Here is a 19,630-nt window from a genome sequence, read left to right as displayed (position 1 = left end):
GTGAACAGGTGTCTCTACAGTGTGTGACTGCATAGTTTGCAATGGACTGTCATCCCATGCATTGTGTGCTCTGCCACATGCCCTGCATTTCCTGGGACTCTGCACAGGATGAGTGCTTATGGAATGTCGATGGATGGATGGAAATAGAGAGCAGGAAATACATTCACTTCCTGAATTTGTAGGAGTTTCTGATTCCCAGCCCTAGTATAGGATAAACAGATATTTTGCGTCGGTTTCTTTCGGGAAGTGGTGAGTAGGGTTTTACAGGCCCACCTTTAACTCGCCCGTTGCCACCTTGAAGGCCAACTCTGTTACACCTCCTGCAGCCACACGAGATGCTGTCGATGTGTACATCTCATTCCAGATTGTGTCGTTGTCCACCTGCCAAATCAGGACACAAACTTGAAGCTCAGAATACTTACTGGGGAGGGGGGGGGCAATCCAGCCTCGCTACACACTTATGGACACAGAACATGACACATAGACTGGTTCTATAATCAGGGGCTGCTGCCCTCAGCGTCACAGCAGTGTGACAAGGCTCTCCCATTTGGAAGGTTCCAGTTCCCATTTCCTGCTCTGCGAAAGATGTACCCCACTGATCCTTCCATATCCCAAGATTCACTGTGCAGTGATGAAATGGGTGTGTCCTGATTCACGGGTTAAGGGCGGGAATAGCTGGTGACTGCCAAACCGTCCCATTTGACAGTGATTTCTGTTAGACCTTGGAAGAATGCATGGCGGCCTAGATTAAAAATCCCTGAAATAAGCATGTACCGCCGTATATATGTAAGTAAATAGTAGGACAACTAATTTAGGAAGAAATAGCAGGGAAAGCTCCATTACAGAAATATTTTCTGGATCGTCGACACGGTTTAAAAACAGAGATGATCAAAAAAAAACACACACAAGTCACTGTTCCAAACCACTGACTCTCTCAGGAGACCCTGGTCACCAGAGGAGATCAGCGCCAAGCTGACGCCGCCCCCAGCAGTAAGCTGCTTCTCCCGGCCGACCCATTTGTCATGTGCGCGATCGAACGTTATGTCAGACCGCATGCATCTAATGGGAAGGCGAGGGATCGGGGGTACCGGGAACCGGGAGGAGCGGGGAGTACCGGGGGGTACAGTGAGGAGCGGGGGTACCGGGAGGAGCGGGGGAACCGGGAGGAGCGGGGGGTACTTGGAGAAATGGGGGTACCGGGAGGAGCAGGGGGTACTTGGAGAAATGGGGGTACCGGGAGGAGCAGGGGGTACTTGGAGAAATGGGGGTACCGGGAGGAGCAGGGGGTACTTGGAGAAATGGGGGTACCGGGAGGAGCAGGGGGTACTTGGAGAAATGGGGGTACCGGGAGGAGCGGGGGGTACTTGGAGAAATGGGGGTACCGGGAGGAGCAGGGGGTACTTGGAGAAATGGGGGTACCGGGAGGAGCAGGGGGTACTTGGAGAAATGGGGGTACCGGGAGGAGCAGGGGGTACTTGGAGAAATGGGGGTACCGGGAGGAGCGGGGGGTACTTGGAGAAATGGGGGTACCGGGAGGAGCAGGGGGTACTTGGAGAAACGGGGGTACCGGGAGGAGCAGGGGGTACTTGGAGAAATGGGGGTACCGGGAGGAGCAGGGGGTACTTGGAGAAACGGGGGTACCGGGAGGAGCAGGGGGTACTTGGAGAAATGGGGGGTACCGGGAGGAGCAGGGGGTAGTTGGAGAAATGGGGGTACCGGGAGGAGCAGGGGGTACTTGGAGAAATGGGGGTACCGGGAGGAGCAGGGGGTACTTGGAGAAACGGGGGTACCGGGAGGAGCAGGGGGTACTTGGAGAAATGGGGGTACCGGGAGGAGCAGGGGGTACTTGGAGAAACGGGGGTACCGGGAGGAGTGGGGGTTTGTCTTCTGGGGGAAAAGTAAAAAGGAACGGCATGATTTCCTGACTGCATCCCAGAAGTATCCAGACCCGTGCGACGGTCTCGCAAGCTTCTCTGGCACTTAGCGATTAATGGAGCCAGATTCATTATCTGACTGCAACAGGAAACATGCAGGCAGAAGGACCGATAAGAACCGTATCTGCAAATGAGTCCCTTGATTTCGATTGGCAAAGCAGCTCTTGCTCTAATCTGATTGGTCCAGCCACCCGAAGGTGTGCGAAGCTGCTGCCTGGGGTGTCGTGTCAGTATGTGTGCATGCGAGAGGGTCCCAGAGCTTCGGCCATTACTCACCCCAACGCCCCCACATGGCAGCATGACAAACATCCTCTCAGACAGGATTCCTGTAGGACAGAGACAGACAAATGGGTACTTTAAACCAATCACTCGTTAAATACCCTATGAAATGTTTGGCTTTATCTGAGGACATTACAGAATGGTCAGGAATATTCTGATGATGATCCAGAGAAATGCAATGCATGCATTAATGCAGTGGTGCATTAATACTTCATTTGCGTATATCTACATTTGTGTGTCTGCCGCTGTGTGTGTGTGTCTGCCTGCATCCATGCCTGTCTGTCTCTGTGTGTTTGCCTCCATGTATGTGTGTATGTGTGTGTGTGTGTGTGTGTGTGTCTGTATGTCCGCCGACCTTCAGTGTGTCTGTCTGCCTCTGTGTGTGTGTCTGCCTCCATGCGTGTGTGTGCGCGCGCATTTGTGTATGTGTCTGTGTGTCTGCCTGCCTCTGTGCGTCTGCCTCCGTGTGTGTGTGCATGTGTGTGTGTGTGTGTGTGTACGCTATCCGCAGCTCACCACTCAGCTTGCGGGGGTCCAGCTTCAGGCGGTTCAGCGGGTTGGTTCCGTACAGCAGCACGTGCTTCTCAGAGTGAACCAACTGCAGCTCCTCCAGACTGGCTTTCTTCCCCTGGATGATCTGCGGAGACAGGTGGGGGGTCAAAGGAGCCGCCCATGGGGAGAGGGAGAGATCACCCCAGTGAGCAGGAGGCTGGAAGAGGGGGCCACACACCTCGCACTGATTCCGCAGTCCGCGCTCCTGCAGCCGTGATAGGATGCTCTGGATTCTCCCAGCATGCTCTGGGTGGCTGCTGTTGTCCCCGCAGTTACACTGGTGCTTCAGCATTTGGGAGTCATACATGAGACCTGCAGGCATGCGCACACCGTGTCACTGTTACAGATATCTTAGTTTATCAGTTTATCAAAACTTAATCTTAGCACCAAGGAGATGTCTTACTGCTTTCACATTTCTTTCTGCCCAGCTATCAGTTCCAATAGCTTTTCCGCAAGGTGATTCTGCCCCGTACCTGTAGTGAAGCGCGGCTTGCTGGGGTTCTCTGGAGTTGGCAGAGAGAGGGCCTTATCTGGCAGCGAGAGAGAGGTGGAAGCCGGCGAAGACTGGGTGCGGGACAAGGTGCGGTGGGTGCCCCGGAGCACCATGGGAATGGGCCCGGCCTCCAGATGGACTGCCTGCCTCTGTGAATGCAGTCTCAGCTGCTCCCATAGCAACGACTTAAATGCAGAAATAAGATGGGCAAGGGGTGAAAGATAGAGGATTGATCAGGGTGGAATGCGGGTCATTGTGAATGAAGAGAGGTGCTCTGGAAGGCTGACTATGCTGGCTCTTACATGTGATCTTATGGTGTGGTACCCAAAGCATGTGCCCATAAATGTGGTACAATGGCACCCTCTACTGGTAGGACTGATACAACGCCACAGGGATAAACAGTCAAACAGTCAACAAACTTAACCAAGAATTAACCAAAGAGGTTTAATATATTTCCCTGTCATAAACAAAAGATAATTAAAGATTTAAATGTAATTTAAATTAAATGTAGAAAGGGGATCCCACATACAAAAGTACCACATGCACATGCAGATACTTATTTGTAATTAAAGTCGAAACGAAACACTGCCCCCTTGTGCCCGATATCCTGATAACATCTCCTGCAGCAGCTGGACCCTGGTACCTGGCTAAGCAGGGGTTTCTGCTGCAGGTTGCTGCGCCTCTCGCCTCCCGATGCCAGCTCCGCCTCACGCAGCAGGTCCATGCGCGGCCGTCCCTGGGAGGCGTCCCCACGCTCCTGCCCCGCCTCCTCCGAGTCCATCTCCTCTGATGGGATCTGCCCCAGACGAGGTTTCTCACTCGACTTCCACATCAGCTAAACAGCATGCAGACAAACAGCTGAAGTCATTTCTGACCTCCTGAACTAAGCGTCATCTGAGCAACAGGTAAAAAGCAATAAAATCTAGGTAACATTACTGTTTTAGTATATTTACACATTACTACATTCTAGATATTATGTACCAGATTTCAAAAGGTTACAGATATGCAGCTAAACAGAATATAAATATTTAATAAGATTAAATGGCTCCCTTTTGGGGCTGTACAGATGTGTGCAGCTGAACAGCAGCACACTGTGTCGAGTGGTAGTAGGTTCCCGACAGTGTATGGTGGCAAAGGCGGTGGTGGGGCAGTGTCACCTTGCTCAGGTGGTAGTAGGTTCCCGACAGTGTATGGTGGCAAAGGAGGTGGCGGGGCAGTGTCACCTTGCTCAGGTGGTAGTAGGTTCCCGACAGTGTATGGTGGCAAAGGAGGTGGCGGGGCAGTGTCACCTTGCTCAGGTGGTAGTAGGTTCCCGACAGTGTATGGTGGCAAAGGAGGTGGCGGGGCAGTGTCACCTTGCTCAGGTGGTAGTAGGTTCCCGACAGTGTATGGTGGCAAAGGCGGTGGCGGGGCAGTGTCACCTTGCTCAGGTGGTAGTAGGTTCCCGACAGTGTATGGTGGCAAAGGCGGTGGTGGGGCAGTGTCACCTTGCTCAGGTGGTAGTAGGTTCCCGACAGTGTATGGTGGCAAAGGAGGTGGCGGGGCAGTGTCACCATGCTCAGGTGGTAGTAGGTTCCCGACAGTGTATGGTGGCAAAGGCGGTGGTGGGGCAGTGTCACCTTGCTCAGGTGGTAGTAGGTTCCCGACAGTGTATGGTGGCAAAAGCGGTGGTGGGGCAGTGTCACCTTGCTCAGGTGGTAGTAGGTTCCCGACAGTGTATGGTGGCAAAGGCGGTGGTGGGGCAGTGTCACCTTGCTCAGGTGGTAGTAGGTTCCCGACAGTGTATGGTGGCAAAGGCGATGGCGGGGCAGTGTCACCTTGCTCAGGTGGTAGTAGGTTCCCGACAGTGTATGGTGGCAAAGGGGATGGCGGGGCAGTGTCACCTTGCTCAGGTGGTAGTAGGTTCCCGACAGTGTATGGTGGCAAAGGCGATGGCGGGGCAGTGTCACCTTGCTCAGGTGGTAGTAGGTTCCCGACAGTGTATGGTGGCAAAGGCGATGGCGGGGCAGTGTCACCTTGCTCAGGTGGTAGTATGTTCCCAACAGTGTATGGTGGCAAAGGCGATGGTGGGGCAGTGTCACCTTGCTCAGGTGGTAGTATGTTCCCAACAGTGTATGGTGGCAAAGGCGGTGGTGGGGCAGTGTCACCTTGCTCAGGTGTGCCTGCAGCAGCTGTGTGTGCACGGACTGTGGACTCTGAGGCAATGGTTCCGACCGGGTCCGGCTCAGAAGCTTGTGCTGGCCCTGTGGCACCAGGAACTCTGCTTGGGAGCTGAACTGCAGGGGCACGTCAGCCAGGCAGGGGACAGGGCCATGCACTGGAAGGCGGGGCAGAGGGGAGAAGAGCAGAGTCAGCAGGATGCATGGGCACCGCCATGCCTCTTTTCCTTGGCGTATGCCTGCCTACACTTCGCATGAAATGTACTTTTGAAGCCGACCACATCTGCACCACACAGGAAACACAGATGCAGATACGTGAAGTTGCCCTCTCTTCTGCAGCAGTCAGTATAGCTTTCTCTAAATTCTCATTCAGCAGCATAAATACAGCCATGTAAAGTGGTTTATTTTATAGCTTGATTTTTTGTAACAGATTTGCTTACTTTGTAATTTCAGGGTTATCAATTACAGATTAGCATTTTCACCTGCCATTGCAATAAGCATGTTAATTGTGAATATCCCTCAGCCTGGGAAATGAGGTGCACTTCACAGTTCCAGCAGTAGGTGGCAGCACCGTCAATACCGCAGGCCTCTTAGTACGCTCACAATCCATCAAGCCCTCTGTTCATGTAAAAGACACCTCTATCCTTCTACGGCCATAGCATTGTATCTCACAATCACCCGGCAGATAAACTTTGGACAGCAGAAAGCAGGCACACGTAAGCACATGAAAAATGTATAACGTCGTCGCTATGTAAACACCATGACTGAACGGGGGAGACGTTTAGCAGAAACTCAGAACGAGGGGCGGGAACAAAACAATGGTAGAGAGATTGAAGGGGTCAGTATGCCCCCCCCCCCCCCCCCATACCCGTGAGCAGCTGAGTGCGGAGCAAGCCGGATGGCTCCAAGATGACCATCGGCTGGAGCCGAGACGATGTCTGGACAGGGATCTCCTCCAGACCCAGCGGGACATACACCTGCGGGGCTCCGGGCAACATGGTTGTGCGGTCACTCTGCGAGAGAAGATAAAAGAGGGCAAGGCCAGGGCAATGTGAACGGGCAACACCAGGCAAAGGCGCGTTTGATGTCATCCATAATGCTGGTAAAATGCTACGTATTTGTAACCTGTAAATTAATATATGCACAGTGCTGGGGAAGTAACTCACAAAAGTAATACATTACAGGCACAGGAGGAAAGGTCAGGTCCACATCCAACCAACTGAGTTCTCTGTGACTCTTTAAACTCACCTGGTTGGTTAAAACAAAACCTTGGTCTGGATTTTGTACTTACTGGACCTGGACTTTCCACCTCTGTCTGTAATGTATTACTTTTGTGAGTTACTTCCCCAACACCGTATATGGATTTTGGGCATTTGCCTATGTTCAGCCAAAGAGGTTACATGAAAAAATATGCAAATATGAAGCACTGATATTAAGGTTCTCCATGATCTGAGGCATTTTGTTTGCCAGTATGAGAGTAAATGTCACATTCGTGATGCCGAACTTGCCCAAATGTAAATACAGAAATGTCAACATCACTCTCGTTCCCCCCTTATCTGCATACATGCGTAGCATCGCCGTCCAATGAAAACACATTATATCTGAAGAGTGACAAAACACAATTTCTCAGAAACTACGTTACAAAATAAAACTAAAACACAATGAAACAAAGAGAAAGCACTTTACACAGCCGTCAGTGAAAGGTTTCATGTTTTAGAAAGTATTTACGTAGCGGGATGTAGGTAAGGCAAAAATATCAGTGTCAACAGGATACAATCTAAATCTCATATTTATATTTACAATTAACGATGATGTTAGCTAACTATATAGCTATCAACGTTAAGCTGTTAAAATTAGTGATATAAAGTAACCTATCAACAACCCTCAGGAATACAAATGTAACAAATAATAGTACAAGCATAAATACTAGTTAAATAAATGACTTCATGCAACATCTTTTCATTGGTTAAGAAGTGGCTACACGTGGTTTTCATTGGACAGCGTTGCTACAGTAATACAGCGTAATTCAGCCGGTTACCTTCGAGTTAGCTGGTCGCCCCAGAGAGATGGTGGGCATGGTGCACGGGGTGTGGACTCTGAAATGGGATGAAGCATCGTCCTGGAGCAACAGCCCAAGTCAGGAAAGACAAATAGAAAAGTCTATTTAAATATCTGATACCCCCACAATGACACAGGAATCGAATCCCATAGCAGGCAGAGTAATCATATCACTGCGGGAGCCTTAACCCCAGAAAGAGCGGCAGGAGGAAAAACAGGTGACACTGTGCCCTCATCTGTGTACGCGGGAGCTTGTGGGAGACTAAGAGGCAACATGCAAAAACGACTAAATATCCTTGTACCTATACTTGTACAAAATAGTGAAACAAAGTACTATTGATCATTCGTGCGTTTGTGTGTGTGTGTTTGAGTCTGTGTGTGTGTGTGTGTGTGTGTACCTATCCTTATGGGGACACAATGTCCCCATAACGTGATAAATATCCGTTTTTTTTCCTCTATTTTATAAAAATCGGTGACTGCTATGAAAAAATAAAAAATGCAAGAACTGTTGCATTTTGCTTGGTTACTTATGGTTATGGTTAGGGCAGGGTGGGGGTTAAGGTTGTCATAGTTAGCGGTAGCATTTTTCCCATAAAAGTGAATGAGTGGGCCCCATAAGGATAGGTATACCCTACATGTGCGTGTGTGTGTGTGTGTGTGTGTGTGCGTATGTGTGTGTGTGTGTGTGTGTGTGTGTGTGGCGTGTGTGTGTGTGTGCGTGTGTGTGTGTGTGTGTGTGTGTGTGCGTGTGTGTGTGTGTGTGTGTGTGTGTGTGTGTGTGTGTGTGTGCGTGCGTGTGTGTGTGTGTGTGTGTGTGTGTGTGTGTGGGAGGGATAGACATTTCTGCCCGGTCACGTTTCCATGCCAATGTGGAAAACAAAATGTACATGCATGAGAAAAGCCGGTTCTAATGAATTTAGAAAAGATGGGGGGGGGGGGGGGGTAAGAGAGATAAAAAAAAGATTTAATAAAAAACAATATTAATAATAAAAGGTATCGAGTGGCTGCAGCCCACAGCTGTCAGCTTGTCTTGCTCGGTTGTCGCTGTTTAAGTCATTTTATTACAGTGGTGCAAACAAATGAGGAATAGCAGAAGGTGTCCTCTCCGAGTTCTCAGAAAGACATCCGGCCCTCTAAACAAGCTCTCCGGGGGCAGGGGGGGGCAGCGTTTGGGGGTGGGGGGAGGACACGGCTGTCAGAGGAGACGCTCACGGTTTGCCTTGTCCCCATACGCTCTGGTGTGGCCTCCCCCTAGCCTGGAGGACGTGGGGGTGGCCTTTGCACAGCTGCCCCCCGCTGCCGCATCAGCCTCATGTTCTCTACTCAGGGATGTATTCCTAGGGCTCTGACCCAAACATAATGACTGAGACTAATCCATGGACCAGCTGTGCAAGTCCAAGACCACCAGGCCAGTGATCCGAATGGAGCAAAATGACATCAACCTTTGCCTGAGGAAGTTGATCGTTTCCTTGCCGTATATGTGAAGTGACATACAGGAGCCCCGCTTTGGGGCACGTTGATCATCATCTGAACGTTATCGACCCATGTGTCCAAAAAGAGGGTGAGAATTCAGTTAAACGATGGCAAATGAAGAATGGAGAGGAGACATAGACAGGAGAACCGTAAATCACAGCCAGGGCTGCATACGTCACATACACCCGGTAGGAGCAGTTCTCGGCGCTAAAGGGCCTCACTCATCCGGCCCTCAGCCCTAGTCAAAGCTTCACGAGGTGTTGGTTTCGTGTGACGGGGCGATCCTGTTCCTGGAAACTGAACCCGAGGCAGTTGACCGAATTACTGCTAACCTGCCCCCATCCCAGGTGGCTCACCTCATGAGCGAGTGAGACAGTAGGGGGCAGCACGCCGTTGTCGGGAGCCAGGCTGTCATTGGGAGAGCTGGAGCCAGAAGCAGGCGTGCTACTGCTGCTTGCAGAAGAGTCTAGAAGAACGAGGTATCCGATTACCACATGTCAAAATAAAAGCCTGGTGATACACTGCAATTCTGATTAGCCTCGCATGCAACCTCCAGCTCCCCAGACACAGGTCATCTTGATGACTTACGTCTGAAGAGATAATAAAAGGATTACTTCACCACCCCCACCCCCACCCCTGGCATTTAGCTAGTCAGCTGGACAAGCATGTAAAGCATCCAAATTCCTGCCACAGAATTCATGCCTCTATTCTGTTATCACCCACAGATACAGGATATTATCCAACAACACTGGCAGTTAAGTGCTGTGTCTTAATGTGAGGACAGAGATGCAACTTGGAGAGGCGAAGATGGACCACTGAGCTTGGGGGAGGGGGTGTTGAACAGTAGAGGCAATGGTGGCCTGGCGAGACCACAAAGGACGGCAGCAAGCACTGGGGCATTAGAGGGTGGTGTTTAGAGATGGCGAAAGCGAGGAGAGGCACAATCCAGGCAGTACCGAGAGGTTCAGAAGTGGCATGCTTGGCAGGGCCTGGGGTGCTCTCCTTCCGGGCCAGCGGGCTCATCCTGGCCAGGTGCTTCTTCGGCCTGAACTTCAGACTGGGCTCCGAAGCTGCGAGCAGAGCAAAGGAGCTGCCAGCTTCAGACATCATATTCATCTCGCAGTTGAAAACACAAGAGCGCAAGAGTAAGTGTGTGTGTGTGTGTTATGTCATGTTTATAACCAAATGTTCCCCACAATGTAATAAAAACTTATTTTGACATTGTGGGGACCATTTTTCAGGTCCCCACAAAGATCTGTGAATGCAATCAAAAAACTAAAAAATGCCAAAAGTCTCATATTTAGTTTGGTTACTTATGGTTAAGGTCAGGGCTGGGTAGGGGTTAAGGTTGTCATGTTGGAATGAGAGTTTTCCCCATAGAAATGAATGGAGAGTCCCCACAAAGATATAATTACAAACCTCTGTGTGTGCGTGTGTGTGTGTGCGTGTGTGGCTTAGACCTTCCATACAGGCTGCACGCTGCTTGAGCCGCAAGTCGACTGGGAAATGTCCGAACCACAGGGGTCAGGCTAAAGCCCAGCGATTAAACATTTTCCCAATATAAAGTGTCATATGAAGGCTGAAATGCAAGAATCGTGAGCTTGTATAACGTCAAGGCAAACACAAAAGGACGAAATAAATACCTGGGTGGGGCAGATATTTTTGACTTTTTAATACAGACCATATATAATCCTTTCACTTACGTTTGAAGATGTGATAAGGAGCCAAATACTTTTTTTATTATTATTTTGGAAACCTCTTTAAATAAAAAAACATTTCTACTAAGAGTCAATCTTTCCAAGGTGATGTAACCTTAACGAATGATGCATTTAATAAAACCTCATTGTTACAGTATTTAAACACAATCGTGGAGCGACGGCTCCCAGGGAAGGGTGTGCACTCCCTGCTGTGAAATTACTGGAGCTGCACAGGTAAACAATGACATTCTGATGCATTACCTCGTCTCCTTAATCTCGGGCTAAGACTCGTGACCCACATTCAGAGCAGTAAGCCTTACGTAAGCGCCTTACATGACTTTTGTTGCCGTGTGAGTTTTTTGTTTTTTTTTTATAGCATCTGCTCGGAATAGCAGGTCCCAGGGTGGGGCAGCCTGCCTGTGCTGTGCTCAGTCCTGGCTTGAGTATAACCAAGAGTGCACAGCGTGCCAGCAGTCTGATTGAGCACAGGGTCGACACAGACGAACCGAGCTACCTGAGGGCCGGTACAGGTTAACAGCACAGAATCTGTGCTATAAGAAAACAGCAGTATCAAAATACGAGGCCTACTTGTTTGCTCTCACTTTGGGACAGAAAAGGAGACCATCAGTACAGTCAATCACAAAAAGAAGAGTTACAGTAAAAGACACATAAGGGGTTAAGCCGCTTTTGCTTTGAAAGAGTTTGTGACTGAAAGATCGTGTTTTTTTTTTACCATTTTCACTGGGATCGATGCACTCTATAAAAGGGCAGAGTGGACAGTGCACGTGGGGCATTATGGGGGACGGCTCACCTGTCCTTCTTAGCAGTGGATGTTTGGGGGTCTCGCTGGGGGGCTGTGCAGGCGGGCTCAGCAGGAAGGGCTCCGGGGCAGCGTCAGACTCAAGCGGCAGCTCCCTGTGTTAGCACAGGCATCCCACGGTTCACGGGAGGTCAAACGAGTCAGACAGGATCTGGCTGGATAGCGGAGCGGCATCCGAGCCAGACGGGCAGGTTTAGTGCCAGCGATCTGGCCCGCTTACCGACATCTCCCCAGGGAGCTGCTGGCGGGGCTGGACCTAATCCGTTCCTGGGCAGCCTGTTGCCGTTTCTTCAGAATCACTTCTTGGAGTTTTTTCTTTACCGCAGAACTAGCTATGGCACCTGTGAGTCAAAAAGGTGAATTACCAAGTTATTCTGGGAAAGCTTCACCCCCACCTGGGATGTTTATCACTCTACCCATACGACTCAGCTTGGAGCAACTCGCAGGCATTTGCCATAATGGGGATTAGTCATACTTCACTGATCCCCGCAGGGAGACTGCCCTTTCACCTATCCTGTCTTGCTCTCCGTGAGACAGAGACACATATACAAGTGAGTGCAAGGTTGGGGCTCACAGAGGCCCTGCAGCAATTGCGGGCTAAGGGCCATGCTTCGGGATTCGAAATAGCAACCTTCCGGTTACAGGAGTCCTAAACCACTGAGCTACACACCACCTCCCACATAAATGAGGAAAGCAAGTTTATCGATGTGTCGGAGACTTGATGTGACTTTGCCAAATCATTGTTAAAAACATAAACAGCAGAGAGAGCAGAAGATTCAGAATAAAGGTCTACAATATGAAAGGGTGGAGACTGTCTACGTCCTGATGCTGGGAGTTGGGGCCTTTGCACAATGTGTGGTTTTCCACACGTCCCCAGTGAGCACACTGAGGTGGCTGGCCAAGGCCACCTACTCAGATCAGGAGGACGCATCCTGTAACGTGACGAGACGCGATGTAGCGCCGTTTGACTCGCTTTGCCAGACAGGGATATCACAAAGCCTTCCAAGCTTCTCCGCAAAGTCCAACACAGAAGGAAAAACAGCCGTAATGATGGGACAGACACAGACGAGTTTCTGCTCTTTTCGGAAACTGGGTTCAGTTGTGGTGCTAGATCACCAGATGGAGTGCAGAGGCAACAAGGACAAGCAGGAAAGTCTTTGTCACCAGTGATTCTTGCTGCTTCCTGGCTTGTATTTTTATGGTTTTCCTCTCTGTATTTCCTATGCATCTCTGACACTGGCTACCATCCCATGGGAAATTCACAAGCAGCTCGAGTCGATTCCCTCTCATATTGAAACCTTATGACTGACCTTCCCTGCTCATGGGTCTTAAAGTGTCTCTGTCAGCTCAGTTATTTTAAAATTTGACCTCAGATCTTACATGCGCTGACATCCCACAACTTATGCCCTTCAGTTAAGGGTGCTTTGTGTTCCTTAATCGATAGTTCTCGGCCATATTTTTTAGAAATCTTACGTATGAAACTTTAGACTGCTTAACAGCTTTTGACACACGACCAGGAAAGTTCGATGTAACGCTGCTTACGTTCAGGCTGACAGGTTTGTAGTGCAGCAGTAAAATCACACATTTCTAAGCTGGAAACATGATGCATGGTAATTTCTTGCACATGAACATATCCATGAATGCCCGGCAGACTGGGGCCAATACTGATCAGATGCACTGAGAAGAGAGTGACCCATGATCGGAAATCAACTCTAGCGGTGCCTGCTCTGCTTTTACGTGCATTTATAGGTTTCCTAGTTTATGGAGAATGGGAGTGTGATGCCCTATAGGGTGGACAGGGGGCGCTGCAGTCACTCACTCTGCTGGCTCTTGGCCTTGTTCCGCAGTTGCTGTACTGGTTTCTCCTTGTCTTCCTCCTCACATGGATCCCTGTTGAACTGAAAGCAGAAATCGACACAATGAGCAGGAGCGCGGAGCACGCGGGAGATGGAACGTCGGCAGGGCGGAGTCTCGAACCCGGACATGCCGCTGCAGCTGCTGCTTGGAGACCCAGCCGCACGGCTGAAGCGGGAAGTGGTCTAAGTAGACAGGCTGCTGGTTGATGGTAGTGGGAATGGAGCCGGAACGGCCTGATCTCTGGCTCACTCGCAGGTCCATGGGAGCAGAAAGCGGGGTAGAGGGCGCGCTAGAGGACCGGGGCGGCAGTCACATCTACTGGGGAGGTACAAAGAGAGAGAACAGCGGGGGAAAAAATTAGCAATTTGGCCTGAAGTCCAGGTGGGAAAAAAAACCACTAGTGGTCTGTCTCTTCTCTGAGCCTGAAATTTGTAAACAAACAGGAAAGTGTCAAGAGGAGCAGAGGCAGCATGCAAGCGAGAACACAGACCAAGTATTTATACCCTCAGAGAACACAGACCAAGTATTTACACCCTCAGAGAACACAGACGGAACACAGAATGCGTCACCGTCTTCAATTGCCCCCCCCGGCCCCCTGCTTCAAACTCGGAGACTCGGAGGGGCATTTTAGGGATGTTTTTGTGGTGAAGTGGCATAAAGGGGGATTGCGCAGAGCGGATATCCAGAGGGGGTCTGACAAACCCCGTCAGCATATTGAAATAAGCCCACAGCCAACACAGGTCTGCACCCTGCACCCTGCATGGAAAACAATCCCATAATGGTTATTATTGGTGCAGGCAGTTTATACTCCATCTGGGTGGCTCATGGGGGGTTAACAGCATCCCTTCCTGGGACGGACTGGGGGTGCAAACTTCTCGACGTCTCCATAAACGAAACACGACCTTACGTGGCCTTTGCAGTGGCCATCTCCGGGCCAGACGCCCAGGTCACAGACTGAAGACTACAGCATTACTAAAGGATGTTCAGACTGATGGTGCCTTGGCACTCACAGAGTCACATAGAGGACGAGGGCGTATGGAAAGGCGTTAAAACTCCCAGTAAGAATCGCTGTGTGTGTGTCTTCACTACACGCAGTCTTATTTTTCTGATTGCTTTATACTGTATGTTCCTCCCCATCCACCAAAATTAAAAGACAAATTTAATTGCTATCCAGTTCATAAAATGAACCGGAAAATTACTCACTAAAGAAAATAGTGGGGGATGGCAAAAGTATCACTGGAGATTTATGGGCTCAGCCTTTACTAGGAGGGGTCTGATTTTAATGAAAATGAATGCAAACACGCGTTGTAGGCTAATGCCCCCCTAAGGCAGCCAGAGCAATGCCTCTGGTGGGGAGCATGAAGTATGAAGGGGCTGAAGGAAAGAAATGGGGATCCGCAGCACTCAACCATATCAGGGCCTTTGAGGTTCTAGCCATCCCCTAGATATAAGGGCACATATGGGACAGTTGGTGGTGTTGCAGTTAAGGGGCACATATGGGACAGATGGTGGTGTAGCAGTTAAGGGGCACATATGGGACAGATGGTGGTGTAGCAGTTAAGGGGCACATATGGGACAGATGGTGGTGTAGCAGTTAAGGGGCACATATGGGACAGATGGTGGTGTAGCAGTTAAGGGGCATATATGGGACAGATGGTGGTGTAGCAGTTAAGGGGCACATATGGGACAGATGGTGGTGTAGCAGTTAAGGGGCACATATGGGACAGATGGTGGTGTAGCAGTTAAGGGGCACATATGGGACAGATGGTGGTGTAGCAGTTAAGGGGCACATATGGGACAGATGGTGGTGTAGCAGTTAAGGGGCATATATGGGACAGATGGTGGTGTAGCAGTTAAGGGGCACATATGGGACAGATGGTGGTGTAGCAGTTAAGGGGCAAATATGGGACAGATGGTGGTGTAGCAGTTAAGGGGCACATATGGGACAGATGGTGGTGTAGCAGTTAAGGGCATAGATTCATCTTGGGATTTTCCCAGAACTGCTTTGAATAGCCAGCCCCAGCTCTGGAAGAAATGCAAAATCTACCAAAACAAAGTGTAAATGCTGAAACCTCAGCCCCAAAACATACATTAAAAACAAGACTTAAACAGAATGCTGTGCAAGTAAGGCATGTGCCACTTCGACAAAATTCAAATCAAATTAAACCAGTAATTACAGCAGCCTGTCTCATAGACTTTACACATTTAACTTTCTTTCCCTGTAATTTTAATTTAAAAAAATCAACGGTGAATCTTGAAGTAAAATATAACTTAACAATAAAACATTATTAGACAAGGTATTAAACCAACATGCACATTAACTAAACAATTAAACAAATGACAAATCAATGTCAATGTAATACAGGACAGAATAAATAATAATACTTTTAAATGCCATTTAGAATATATCACTAAGCCAACATCACAGAGCAGTTCTGGAGTCTATAGAAGGTATAAACTCCTCAGCGTAACCTGGACGAAAAGTGTCAAAACGCTAAGAGTATCTAGCGACACTCCAGGGGTTTAGCCCTGGCTCCTATAGAAACCAGCACATCTGTAATTCAAAGGCCTGAAAGGCAGAAACACCTAATTTTATAATAAATGACTCACAGGTATGTCTGTAGACTAGTGCAAAGCAGGACCTGATTGGTTAGTCAAAACGGTGACTAATCAGCAGATCAACAAGTGTGTTTGTGTATTTCTGCGCCCGGATCATACACAATATATAAGTCAAATGTATAATTCTGGCGTGTTTGGTGATAATAGCATTTTATTGGGTGAAAAGCGGCTTGGTGTTTTGCTCTGAGTCTTGTACAGGTTAGACCTGTAAGATGACTCAACCCTCACAGCACAGTCATCAGCACCTGAAAGGAACTCCCTCTCATTCCAGTCAAACTTCTAGATAATTAAACAAAAAATGCATATGCCAGAGTTTATGTGGCTTCACTGCATACAGGAGAGAGGGAAGGAATGATAGAGCGAAAAAGGATAAATACTTTGGGGCTGAATAAAAAACCAGACATGCGGGCTTTTTTTTTTTAAATAATTGACTCATTCCCAGCTGTGAACCACGAGAGTCTTTAAACAGCAGCACTGAGCTTTTCTCAGCATATCATTCATAAAAATGAGTCCCGATTCCGAGAAAACGCACCACTGGTGCAGATGTAAGAATGAGCAACGCTGATTCTCTGATCTAGGATCAATTTCTGCGAAGGCATCCAAAAGAAAACAAGGGACTGGTGACAGAACCAGTTACAAAGCAGAGGCCAAACAGATAAAGTCCTGAGTGCTGATGGCCCACTCGCACGCCTCCAGGTCCATTTCGGTCATGGGGACGGCGTATCTAGCTCATATCGGTGCCGGGTTTTGGCGGGGGTGAGGATCCGGCGCATTAATCAAGTTCCTTCCTCTGGCTTGGTGGAAATTCCTCACAAACAATAAGAAACGCTGAGAGAGAAGTGTGGGAGGCACGCTCGATTCCCACTGCAACCGCCGGGTCACTTGAAAAACACAGCTTCCCACGGAATCTTTCCTTGTGCTCTGTTGTTCATGCCCCCAGTAATTTGAAAGAGCTATACACTTATTTATTAATAATAAATCATTAATCCTTGTTCAGAGCTGCTATTAAAAGAAAACGTAACTGAAACTGTTCTAATTATTTTCTATTATTAGCACTGAATACCTTCTGAGATTCCGACTCTGAAGAGTGCAAAAAACAAAACAGGAGATTAATTACAAAGAGCCCACAGACATGTTTAAACTTTCTTCAGACCCCAAATGGTTTTCATATCTGTCTTTTTGCCCACTGAGGTTTGAACCTTCCTTACATGCATTCTTTGTCTGTTGTGTGATGCTGTGGTTTTCCATTCACAATGCAAGGCCTCAGCCGTCCCCTCAACAAGCTGCTGAGTGCAGCATGCCTCAATATACAGGGAGCAGGCCTCAGTATGGAGGTAGCAGTCCTTGGTATGCAGGGAGCAGGCCTCAGTATGGAGGTAGCAGGCCTCAGTATGCAGGGAGCAGGCCTCGGTATGGAGATAGTAGGCCTCAGTATGGAGGTAGCATCCCTCAGTATGGCGGTAGCATGCCTCAGTATGGAGGAAGTAGACCTCAGTATGCAGGGAGCAGGCCTCAGTATGGAGGTAGCAGGCCTCAGTATGCAGGTAGCAGGCCTCAGTATGCAGGGAGCAGGCCTCAGTATGAAGGGAGCAGGCCTCGGTATGGAGATAGTAGGCCTCAGTATGGAGGTAGCATGCCTCAGTATGGAGGTAGTAGGCCTCAGTATGCAGGAAGCAGGCCTCAGTATGGAGGTAGCATGCCTCAGTATGGTGGTAGCAGGCCTCAGTATGCAAGGAGCAGGCCTCGGTATGGAGATAGTAGGCCTCAGTATGGAGGTAGCATGCCTCAGTATGGAGGTAGTAGACCTCAGTATGCAAGGAGCAGGCCTCAGTATGTAGGGAGCAGGCCTCTGTATGGAGTAAGCAGGACTCAGTATAGAGGTAGCAGGCCTCAGCATGCAGGCAACTGACCCACAGACAGTTCATGCAAGCTGTGTGCCCCCTTTTGGTAATAAGATGTCAACAACAGGGCATGTCAGTAAACTAGCAGGTGATGTGACTGACTGACTGACAGACAGACAGACAAATAGACGCACACTGTCTCCTGTTCTTATTTATAAAACCACCCCTTACTCCTAAACCACTGAAGCAACCAGAAGTCATTAAAGTCAAACAAAACTTTGAAACAACACTTAACACCATAAACACCATAAAACACCAGCCTAGTCATTCCAAATTTTCTGAATGTCCACATAAAAACACACATGCAGATTTTCTGTCCTTCATGACAAAACGATGTCCAGCTTATAGCGAAATAAACTGCCACATTTTGCACTTTGCATCATACAGTTTGAACGTTAATACAAACAGTGTCCATTGCAGACCCACTTAAAGCAGAGAAAAATCAAAATGTTACTATCTGTGTAGACCATGTCCAAATCATAGGCCTGCCGAAAACATCCAGATTTCCTGCAAAAAGTGGGATTTTCCATTCCATCATAGGTATAGGATGTTATATTAAAAATCACAAATCCTGTTTTAAATAGGTTCTATTTATGTTGTGTTAACCTTAACATTTCATGGCCAAAACAGAAAATATTCCATCCATCCCGCTTGTCCTGTTCAGGGTCATGGGGGTCCAGAGTGTATCCAGGAAGCTACAGGTGGAAGGCAGGGAATAACCCAGGATGGGGGGCCGACCCATCAGAGGGCGCGCACACACAGACACACACACGCAGACACACACACACAGGCACACACACACCTACAGGCATAGAAAACGTTCATTTACCTGAATTTGATGTAGAGATACAAACCTTATTTCCTTTAACATGTGAGCAAGTGAATGTAAGAGCAGTGGTGCCTCGAATCCCTTAGAGTGGGGGAGGGAAATCTTATCTGCAAAGGGCCGGGGGGTGTGCAGGTTTTTACTGCAACTCACTGATTACATCACCAGTGAGAGGACTAATTGGCTGCAGAATCCTCACACCTGGGTTTGAACAGCCGACCCAAAGGTTACCCCAAAAAGCTGCATGTACCCCGGTCCTTTGCGGATAAGATTGCCCTCCCCTGCCTTAGAGGATGTCCCTGTGCGTCCCGGCACAGCCCCTAGGCTCTCTACAATGCAGTGCTACACAGATGGGTATTAAAGTATTACATGAGCAATACCTTAAGCAAACATGTTCTACAACACCACTGTCTTCCTTTCCCAGCTGTCAGCTTCATTTAGAAGCAGGCCTCTACCAATCTGGATGCATTTTTGAACGACATGCCTTCAGTACTCCAGGATCCACTGAAAATTCCCGTAAAGAGGTAAAAATGTAGCTCTTGCTGATTAGCGCAAGAAGTTACTGGTGAAAGTATTAGACCATTTTACACTGACTAGAGATGAGAACACTTTAGTCAGTGTTGGCATTTACAGTGTTAGAAAATGCTGATCCAGTTGTATAATGAAACAATGCTCTTTTGCCTTTTTTTCCAGAACTACAATGGATCTTGTCTGGCTTTCTGAGACTCCGTTTGTAAACCAGCCATATGCTTACTGCCATGAATGACCGTTATGTAACTCATGCTTGCACGTTCACTTATTTTCCAGATTAAAATCTTTCAATACTGTAGTAACCGCAAACAAAGCTGAACAGCTAGATGAGCAACAAAGGAGAGAATGAGATGTGATGTGAGACATGATAAGCCAGGATTCTGCAGAAAGCGCCACATAGGTGCAGTTGGGGTCCATAACCTGAGGTACTG

General features: G+C 48.7%; 1 protein-coding gene and 1 long non-coding RNA gene across 19 annotated transcripts in view; one reads left to right on the top strand and one right to left on the bottom strand.

The window, feature by feature from the left end:
* Positions 1-19,630, bottom strand: part of LOC125725511 (histone deacetylase 7-like) — a 47,612-nt gene that overhangs the window by 9,702 nt on the left and 18,280 nt on the right. For 6 of the 13 annotated variants that reach the window (XM_049002465.1, XM_049002459.1, XM_049002468.1 and 3 more), the window contains exons 3-17: positions 13,443-13,640; positions 13,285-13,363; positions 11,686-11,806; positions 11,457-11,560; positions 9,905-10,018; positions 9,305-9,414; positions 7,456-7,536; positions 6,286-6,430; positions 5,340-5,575; positions 3,902-4,093; positions 3,239-3,443; positions 2,944-3,077; positions 2,730-2,850; positions 2,211-2,260; positions 274-381 (exon numbers count right to left, since the gene is read on the bottom strand). In XM_049002465.1, coding sequence (XP_048858422.1) covers positions 274-381; positions 2,211-2,260; positions 2,730-2,850; positions 2,944-3,077; positions 3,239-3,443; positions 3,902-4,093; positions 5,340-5,575; positions 6,286-6,430; positions 7,456-7,536; positions 9,305-9,414; positions 9,905-10,018; positions 11,457-11,560; positions 11,686-11,806; positions 13,285-13,363; positions 13,443-13,583 — 1,941 coding nt within the window. In that variant the 5' untranslated portion in view covers positions 13,584-13,640. The remainder of the gene's footprint in view (positions 1-273; positions 382-2,210; positions 2,261-2,729; positions 2,851-2,943; positions 3,078-3,238; positions 3,444-3,901; positions 4,094-5,339; positions 5,576-6,285; positions 6,431-7,455; positions 7,537-9,304; positions 9,415-9,904; positions 10,019-11,456; positions 11,561-11,685; positions 11,807-13,284; positions 13,364-13,442; positions 13,641-19,630) is intronic. The other 7 variants (XM_049002466.1, XM_049002460.1, XM_049002457.1 and 4 more) reach the window with 2 other exon arrangements.
* On the top strand, positions 4,309-5,283 carry LOC125725513 (uncharacterized). 6 transcript variants are annotated; one of them, XR_007387515.1, is made up of 3 exons: positions 4,309-4,434; positions 4,831-4,896; positions 5,161-5,217. It is a non-coding gene; the product is annotated as an uncharacterized LOC125725513 (long non-coding RNA). The 6 variants fall into 6 exon arrangements; XR_007387518.1 differs by lacking the exon at positions 4,309-4,434 and adding an exon at positions 4,466-4,500; XR_007387517.1 differs by lacking the exon at positions 4,309-4,434 and adding an exon at positions 4,532-4,566.

The sequence above is a fragment of the Brienomyrus brachyistius genome, unplaced genomic scaffold, assembly GCF_023856365.1.
Source record: "Brienomyrus brachyistius isolate T26 unplaced genomic scaffold, BBRACH_0.4 scaffold68, whole genome shotgun sequence".
NCBI lineage: Eukaryota > Metazoa > Chordata > Actinopteri > Osteoglossiformes > Mormyridae > Brienomyrus > Brienomyrus brachyistius.
This window is presented reverse-complemented; position numbering and strand designations above follow the sequence as displayed.